At 28.7% G+C, this 9,717-nt stretch overlaps 1 protein-coding gene across 1 annotated transcript; it reads left to right on the top strand.

Moving 5' to 3' along the window:
• Positions 1-759: 759 nt before the first annotated feature.
• LOC127106353 (uncharacterized) lies at positions 760-5,022 on the top strand. The gene is made up of 6 exons (XM_051043656.1): positions 760-994; positions 1,095-1,176; positions 3,520-3,698; positions 3,894-3,948; positions 4,204-4,260; positions 4,806-5,022. The coding sequence occupies exons 1-5, from the start codon at positions 905-907 to the stop codon at positions 4,218-4,220; spliced, it is 423 nt and encodes a 140-aa protein (XP_050899613.1). The 5' UTR covers positions 760-904; the 3' UTR covers positions 4,221-4,260; positions 4,806-5,022.
• Positions 5,023-9,717: the final 4,695 nt, after the last annotated feature.

Raw genomic sequence — 9,717 nt, 5'->3', positions numbered from 1 at the left:
TTGGTTTAATTACAATTTTAATTTCCTTATCTCATTTTATTTGATTTACGAAATTGCTCCCACTATTTTAAATTTAACAATTTTAATCTCTTCTCATACTTTTGCAATTAAAAATTAGATATTCCTATTTTTTAAAATTATAAGTTTTATGTGAAACATGATAAATCATAACTTATTGATGAATTTTATAAATAAAAAACTAAGTTAAAAAACAAATATCTATTCGGTTTTTTTGAAAAAAAACATAAAAGAATGATTAACAGAGAGATTAATTTATACTAATTTTATAAATCAGATAAAATTATATGACTAAAACTGAAATTTAACCTAAAATACTTTAATATGACGATTCAATAGGTGAAATTCATCCTTAATAACAAGAAATCAAGTCAATTACTCCTTAAATAAACTTTTACACACACACACATATATAGAATATAGATATATATATATATATATATATTATATATATATATATATATATATATATATATATATCTATATATATATATTATTATATATATATATATATATATATATATATATATATATTATTGTCCACTAAATATCATAAAAATAAGAGAAAGGTTAGCATAATTTTCTTTCTCACATTTTCTCTAACATACATTTATATTAGATGAAAAACATGTGAAATCTTCATTTTCTGTAACGTACACTTTTATATTAGGTGAAAAACATGTGAAACCTCATTTTAAAAAATAATTATTAGTGTTACATATCATGTTGAAAAGAAAGCGTTTATACTACCCATAGTTTTGCTTGCTTGTTTTGAAACATTTTGTTGATTTATCTTCTATTTATCCGTTTTTATAAATAAAGGCTCTAACATCTCATTAATTTGATTAAATGAATTGAGAATAGTGCTTAGAGAGAAAAGAGGACAATGGAGAGAAAAAATAACCAAAAGAATGGATCCCATCCATTTTCTTCTTCTGGAATTTTTAGCTCTGTGTTTTCTTCTCAATCACCTTTGGTAATGCTTTAGTGCTTCATTTTTATTGTTCCTTATTTAATGATTATTTAGATTTTATTTGAATCATTATGCTGATACAACTCTGATAATCATTATTCAGGTATTAGGGAGAGAATCTGTGCGATTTGAAGTCAATGAGAAGATTGACGACAAGACATTAAACTCCATAATTGAAACTCAAGGTAATATATATATTCATAGATTCTCATTTTATGAAACTCCATATAATATAATATAATATAATATAATATAATATAATATGTATATAAATTTTGGTAAGTGTTAAGATTTAGATCACTTAATCATTACAATGAGTTCATATTTGTCAATTTTTGTGTTGGGATTTTGATTTCTTTATATTCTATTAGATTTAGGGATTGATCCAAAAATTTATCTTATGATTGGTTAAAATAGTCGTTGATCGATAAGTTAGTTGATAGTTTATAATTTATGATTGATGGCCGATGACGGATAATTTACCGTTTGTAACTTGTAGTTGATGACTGATGACTTATAATTCATAAGGTAATTGAACTATTAATTGATAACGGATAACTTATAGTTTGTAATTTGTGTTTGATAAATTAAAAAGACATAAAAGACATTTAATATATAATTGTTTTATTTAAATTAAAATAAATTATAAAGACTAATAGTAAAATTTAATTAAAATAATAAGAATAAAAATAGAAGAAAAAATGATAAGCTATAAAGTATAAAATAAAATTTTATTTAAAATAGCGTTTAAAAAATAAATTATATATCCGTGATAAAAAGTCAGATATGAAACAAATCTTTTATTTTCATATGAGCTTATACATTTTAAGTTTAAAATATATCTTACCAAACATAATTTAAAGAGGAAAAATAAATTAATAATATACTTTTTATAATATCAAACAATAATAGCTTTTTTTTCTAAAAATATAGTGATAAAAAAATATATACCATAAATAAATATTAAATACTATATGTATGTGTGTGATAAGGACGAATACAAATACATTTCAAACAGGTCTGTTTTTTTTTTATATAAAATTAAAAAATCATAATTTTTTATACAAAACAAAAATTAAATAATGTATAATAATATATAGTTTGATAATATAATTTAAGAATAATAGTAAATAATATTATAAAGTATAGTATTATTAGTATGTTGATTGGGAGAGGGGGTTTGAAGCCATCACTTTCCTTTCATGTAACCCGTCTTATATCAAATTAAATTATAATTTTATAATATTTTTATTCTATATTTTTAAAGTTATATTAAAAATATAAATTATTTTTAATAAAATACAAATTATTAAATCATTACTAGCTAGTTTTTATATAAAATATAATAATAATAATAATAATAATAATAATAATAATAATAATAATAATAATTCAATAAAATATACTAGGGGTGGCAAACTGACATGTCCACTTAAACTTGCCCTGACCTACTTGTCCGTTTAAACCCGTCCCAAAAAAGTTTGAAAAAAATTGAGCGGGACAGGGCGGATATAGTTGAAGGTGTGAATCTAAAATTTTATTCCACCCTGTACAAAAGTGTGGACCTACAGGTACGACATCTTTTAGGTCTAAAGATCATAAAATTATGTTAATGTTCATGCACGCAAAAGCCAGCAAAAAAACGAGCGGGAAGGGACGAACACATTAGAAAATGAAGGTCATAAATTCTTTGCCCGTCCCACATTAAAATATGGAGAAAACGGATATGTCTCGGGCATCCATTTTATCATCCCTAAATATGGATAGCGTCTCTTTTTTAATTTAATAAAAATCCTGTATATAGATTTAAAAGAATGCATTCATAACTACAAGAGAAATTAAATAATGTATGAATGATTCGCATGGAGGGCTCTAGTTTATGGTTTTTTTTTTTATATAAATTTTTTATGAAAGAAGTATCCTTTGTATTTTTTTATTTAATATATATTTATTTTTCTATCAAAATCAATAATTAATTTATTTTTATTAAGTATTTTTTATTAGTTTGATAGAAGGAGTTTTTAGGTCTGGTTCTTTTTTTGATGGATAAGGGGAAACCATCTCTTGATACTTGAGTGTGGAAATTAGATGTTAAATGCGACTTTTCTATGAGATTGACATTTATTTTCCTCACTTCTCTTTAGAAGTGGATACAACGTGGTTACTCTATTTCTATTAGAGTCAGGAGTAAAATTATCTCTTATACTTAAGATGATATTGTAATATTTTCTCTATTTAAATTTAGGGGTGATCTCATTCATCCTTCTTCATCTTTTTAATCTTGATGTTTCTAAGTGACTTTTTAAAGTTTTTTTGTGGTAGGCTTTAAAGTATGTGTTTGGCTATGTTGTTTTTGTTTCTTTTGTTATATGCCATGCTTTTGAATTATATATATATTTTTTAATTTATTCTTGTTTTTTATTTGATGTATTTTGTTTCTTTTGTTTTTTGTTCATATGACAAATTTTTAAATAATTTTTCTGCTAATATTTTTTTTTTCAATTTCAATTTATTTTTCATATACACAGATGAGATCTTGAAGAACAACCATAGAAGTGAAGTATATAATGCAAAAAATATCAATATGAGTTCCACCTCCCATGATCAAATAACTCATTCATGTAACTTCAGTTCATCCATATATTATGGTGGTCAAGACATAATTCCTAATACTCAGAGTACACAAAATGTTGGAGTAATTCTATCTGTGAGTAGTCACTAATTCATATATATTTTTTAAATTATATATTTTTAATTAGACTTTATATTCAAAACTATTTTCAGTTAAATCAAGAGTCATGGGGCTATAATATATTTTTGGTTTATTTTATTTAATTTAATGGTGAATTTTTTTTTCTAGTATCTAAATTTCTAATATGAATTTTTTTATCTAATAACAAAGAATAATTGGGAAAAGGATGATTCAGGAGTTGCTTCAAGAGGAGATTGGTGGAAAGGTATTTTATGTTTGTCATATCATTCTTACTGTTATTATGAAAAATTCTAGATATATTTAATTATATATATATATATATATATTATATTATATATATTATTATATATATATATATATATATATATATATATATATATATATATATATATAATATATATATCAACTTTAAAAATTAGGGAAAGTATATTTGCTCTTTAAAAATTTCGTTTGGCTAACATTCTTTGAATTTGTTGTCTTGTCAACTTTCAATCAACAGGGGGACTTTATTATTGAATCATCATTGCCAATAATATAAGCATATATGCTTTACTAGGTACAGTTTTTATCATCTTTTAAAAGCTATAGTTTTCTGATACACTTTAGTATTTTTTTCTGACACATAAAAGCTATAGTTTTAGTTGTGTTAAACGTGAATGAAGTGTTGTCGAATTGATTTTGAATTAATTCATTTCTAGATATTTTAGATCAAAAGTATTTTAATTGTGTAATTACTATAAAGAGTTTTAACATTTATATAAAAAAATTGAAAAATATTTCAACTTCAGCTCAAAAAAATCCAATTAGAGGTGTAAAGGTTACTTTCAAGTTTCGGTTAAGTTTGAACTCAAATATAAAAAATGTTAATTAATTTAAATAATCTTGATTCCATGTTTTTTTTCTCTTTTACCCTTAAAATAATAAATCCATATTTTAAATTATATAGTATTTTATATAAAAGGACATAATCCATGAATCCTGATAGATGTGATTATAATTATGTACATTTCTCACTATATCTTTATTAAATTCTAGTTAGATTTCTTATACATAAATGTTGATTTTAGAGTATGATATTTATTATTTAAATGGATGTTGCAGGCACAGCAGGATAATCTGGCACTATAGTCTGTTATAAACATTTAGTTTCTTTTCCATGGCCAAACAGTAGAATCATAATATGAATATTCAATCATTTTAATTTTTGATTTATTGTTATGCGTGCTATGATTAAACATAATAGCTTTGAGCACATTAGATCTTTGAACCATATCTCATGCTGGAAAAGTTGTTTAATTTCCACCCCTTTATATTACTTGTTGGTTTATGCTTTGAGTGGGGTATAAGATCTTGGTAGCTTTTGTGCAATTTGAAATGAGGTGAAATGAGCAAATGTTTGTGATTAGACATTCTTTTCCCTAGTCGTTTAGAGATGAATGAAATTTTTTGAAAGCAATTTAATTTTTTATAAACATAAATTTAGTTTAAAATACATTGAGAGATTAGGTCATATCTTAGGATTCAAGATTTAATCACTAAAAGAGAGAGTAAGATTAAACAATATAATATAATATAAGTGTAGTGTTATATTTGTAAAGGTCTTAATAAGGTCAGGGTTTTGCAGCTCTTAGGAGAGACGACTATCATATGTTGTCCTTCAGGAAGTATCTTCTCGTCCCAACTAACCCCACTCGCCCATTTATGGGAAACATGGGATGAGATATTTATTGGTTAGAGAGAAATCAGGGTCAATAGCTGATCCAAGTCCTTTTTAGGAAGTAAGGATTCAACGATACATCATTGACTAGGTGGGAGGTGATCCTTCCCGAGGAAACCTGAGTCCCAAAGGCCTCTATAAATACCTCTTCCCAATGGAAGAAATGGAACATCTCATAACTTACACACAATATCCAAAGCAACATGCGTACATATAGAATCTCTCACCTTAAATGAGCAGGGTTCTCTACACCACCGTTCAACACCACCATACATGACTTCTCACAGTTGTAGGAAGACTCTTTTCACCCTAAACAATTATGAACCTATTAAGGCCTCTGAGTATGCACTATCCTTGTAGAGATATCACGCGCATATGTACTTTTTGTTCAGTACAATAAGAAATTAGTAATAAGAGGTTAGTAACTTGATTAGCAAAAAAAAGAGTGAAGAAAAAGATTTTTGATTTTAGTAACTTGAGAAATAAAGGTGGCTTCAAAAAATGAAAGGACCTAGAGAGAGAGAGAGAGAGAGAGAGAGAGAGAGAGAGAGAGAGAGAGAGAGAGAGAGAGAGAGAGAGAGAGAGAGAGAGAGAGAGAGAGATGAGAGAGAGAGAGGAGAGAGAGAGAGAGAGAGAGAGAGAGAGAGAGAGAGAGAGAGAGAGAGAGAGAGAGAGAGAGAGAGAGAGAGAGAGAGAGAGAGAGAGAGAGAGAGAGAAGAATGGCAAGATGTTAGTAGTTATAGGAAATCATAGACGCTTAGGATTAAAAGAAATCAAAAATCATATCACTTATATAGCAATAGAAACTAGAGGAAGAATTTTTTAGTTTCATTCTTCTTTACTAAAATCTTGAATAAGTTTAGAGTCAAAGCGATGCTCAATATTTTTCAAAAATATGGGAAAGTCAGTGAATTAGTCATACTTGTAAGGATGGACAAAAGAATTAGACATGATAATTATTGGAGGTCTAAATTGTTCGTTAATATTCCAAGATTCAACAGAAGGGAGAGGAAGAAAAACGTGGTTGTAATGATCATAGTAGCATTAGATACTCAGAGTGTGGAAACAAGAAAATGTCAGGGCAAGAGCAGAAAATCTAGAAGACAAATCGCATCAAGAACGAGAGTATAGGAAAAAGGTTAATCATTTCATCAAGGAAACTTATGCTTAAAAAGTTAGGGAAGGTGAGAGGATGGACAAAAGTCAAACATGTAAGAACTCCCAAGCATACCAGATTTTTTTTAATAGAAGGTAGAATAGTACTTAAAGATTCCAAAGGCTTATGCAGGAGAAGTAGAAAAACCATGGATGACATACAACATCCAAGAAGAATTTCATATGCAGGGATATTTCTCAGTGAAGTTAATTCCTTTGAGCACATATTTATTCCTTTTAAATGAATAAGAGGAAGGATAATTATTGGCTTTGGCTACGGATGCTAATGACTTTCTTCGGAAGTGATTCAAGGACATTAGACCTAGGAGCCTAGAATAATTAGACAATGAAATAGTAATGTGAATCAGATGATTTGGCATCTACTTATGTGAGAAGCTCTATGTTTTTCTCTTCCTTAACAACCTCATTTTAAACTTTTATGTTCGTGGATGAAAACACCTCTAAGAAAAAAAATCTTGGGCGTAACAAGAATTTCCATCAAGGTCAAATGGAATATTATAGTTCACTGGCCCATTCTTCTTAAAGTTGATGATAGAGATTATAGTGAAAGAACATTACGGGCCTTTACAAGTTAGACAAGTTAGAATGGTTAAAAAATAAAAATAAAAGTCTCTGAATCAAAATATGAAAATGAGAAAGACTACGATTCTAGTGATTACCTAAATATGAATATGGATGTGGGAGAATACAATAGTACCCCAGAAGATGATCATAAACCTCAGAGAGCATGCTTATGATGCCTGCAAAAGCTCTTAATTTGGTTGGGATAACTATCCAACTCTTAATCAGTCCAACTTTTAATTGCCCTGACATAACACCACCATACCATATTAATACGCAAATTTTCGTAAAGGCAAGTTTGACCCTTAAGAGGTTACTAGGTCCTTCCACTGTTTCGTGCCCAATCCAATTGTGGCCGGGTTATAAAGCCCAATCAAGTGAGGCATTAAACCCATTTTCTCTTAAGGAGGTAGATAAGGCAAAAGCTAACCATATTTTCACAAGAGGCCTAATTAAGAAATCTCAAAAAATATTAAGATAATTTATAACCTAAAAAGTTTAATCTTGATTCTTCGAACACCTATGGTTCTTAAGCCAAAATCAAAATCTTAGGAAACCAACTCGCAAAGGCTCTTAATTTGGTTGGGATAACTATCAGACTCTTGATCAGTCCAACTTTTAATTTCCCTGACATAACACTATCATACCATACTAATATGCAAATTTCTATAAAGGCGAGTTTAACCCTTAAGAGGTTACTAGGTCCTTCCATTCTTTCATGCCCAATCCATCGTGGTCAGGTTATAAAGCCCAATCAAGTGAGGCATTAAACCCATTTTCTCTTAAAGAGGTAGATAAGACAAAACCTAATTGTATTTTCACAAGAGGCCTAATTAAGAATTCTAAAAAAATATTAGGATAATCTATAACCTAAAAAGTTTGACCTTGATTCTTCGAACACCTAGGGTTCTTAAGCCAAAATCAAACTCTAAGGAAACCAACTCGGCTCGGTCTTCCAATCCTACCCCAACTTTTGCAATCTCTCATTCAACCAAATTTATTTTAAGATCTTCTCCAACATCTGCAAACCCATCAAATTCTGCTAATCACTCAAGCCTAAAGTTCTCTAGAGGATCAATATTATGATACAAACCAATGAATTTTTCTGATATAGAAAAATGTAATGTGAGGTTCTAGGCCAACGAGGATTGTGAAATGGAAAACATAATTTGGAAAGAGCCTAAAGGGTTAGGAATTAATGGTGTGGAGAAAGACGGTGTTTGTGTTAATGAGATTTGAGAAGCTGAAAAAGAAGGAATAAGAAGCTAAGGAATCAAGAGATATTTCTTACAAGTTAGATTTATGGAGATTATGTTCTTAAATATGAGAGGGTTAGGGGATAATTCCAAAAGGATAAGACTTTCATAATCGATGTGTTCATGTAACTTTAATATATGTTTACTTTAAGAAACAAAAAGGTGGGAGATAAATTAGTATATAGTTAATAACATTTGGAACAATTATAAAGTAGACTCAAAATATAAGCCAGTCGGAGGAGTTTCTAGGGGCTCCCGATAATGTGGAAAAGACAATTATTCGTAGTTAATTCCATTTTTCAAGGAGAAGGTTACTTAGGATTTAAGGTTAATTGGTCTAACTCATGTGTTTTTTGTTATTAATTTTTGTTCCCCGTGCTCAATGAGTGGAGAAAGAAAGTGTTGGGAAGAATCCATTGGACTAAAAAATTAAAATCCAAATGGTGAATGGTGTGTTGTAGGGGATTTACGTTCAATGACCTCAAGTAGAGAAAGGAAGGTTATAGGATAGATGGGAGTAATCAATACTATGGAGCATTTATCCAATTAATTTAGAAAATGAGCTCATTGATGTCCCAACTATGGGAAAAAATCCATGGTTCAAATCAGATGGAAGCGCTTGTAGTAGGTTAGATAGATTTATAATATCAAAGGATCTCATAGAGAATTAGAAAATGACTAGGCAATGGATCGGTAATTGAGACATATCAAATTGTTATCCAATATGGTTGATGTGTCTATAGCCCAACTAGGGGCCTAAACATTTTCTCTTTAACAATTGTTGGTTAGAGCATGATTATTTCTTATCGTTCGTAGAAAAGATCTAGAAGAAAGTTAATTATTAGGGTAATAAGGCCTTTGTTGTGAAAGAGAAATTGAATACTCTAAAAATGAGATTGAAGAATTAAAATTTACAAACGTTTGGTATAATAGAGTTAAACATAGAGAACTTTGTCGCATACTTGAATATTATTGATACAACACTCTCAAATGTAGTGAGCAGCCTGAACAACCCTGAAGTCACGAGAGCTATCTCTAATAAGTTTTGGGAGCAGATAAGTCACAAAGACAGTTTGTTAATACAAAATTTTAGAATTACATGGATAAGGAAAGGCGACTCAGATTCAAGCTTTCTTAACTAATGTTTGAAGACTAGAATAATGTCAAATCAAATTTCAACTCTGAAAAAGGATAACTCGTGGGTAGAAGAAGTAAGATCGATCAAATCACAGTTTCATGCTCATTTTGCAAAATGGTTAAGGATATTCCAACCTCAAAAAGGCCTTTGTTGTTAGGAACAAAC

This window comes from Lathyrus oleraceus, chromosome 7, assembly GCF_024323335.1.
Source record: "Lathyrus oleraceus cultivar Zhongwan6 chromosome 7, CAAS_Psat_ZW6_1.0, whole genome shotgun sequence".
NCBI classification, from domain to species: domain Eukaryota; kingdom Viridiplantae; phylum Streptophyta; class Magnoliopsida; order Fabales; family Fabaceae; genus Lathyrus; species Lathyrus oleraceus.
The sequence above is the reverse complement of the archived record's forward strand: the minus strand, read 5'-3'. Positions and strand labels throughout refer to the sequence as shown.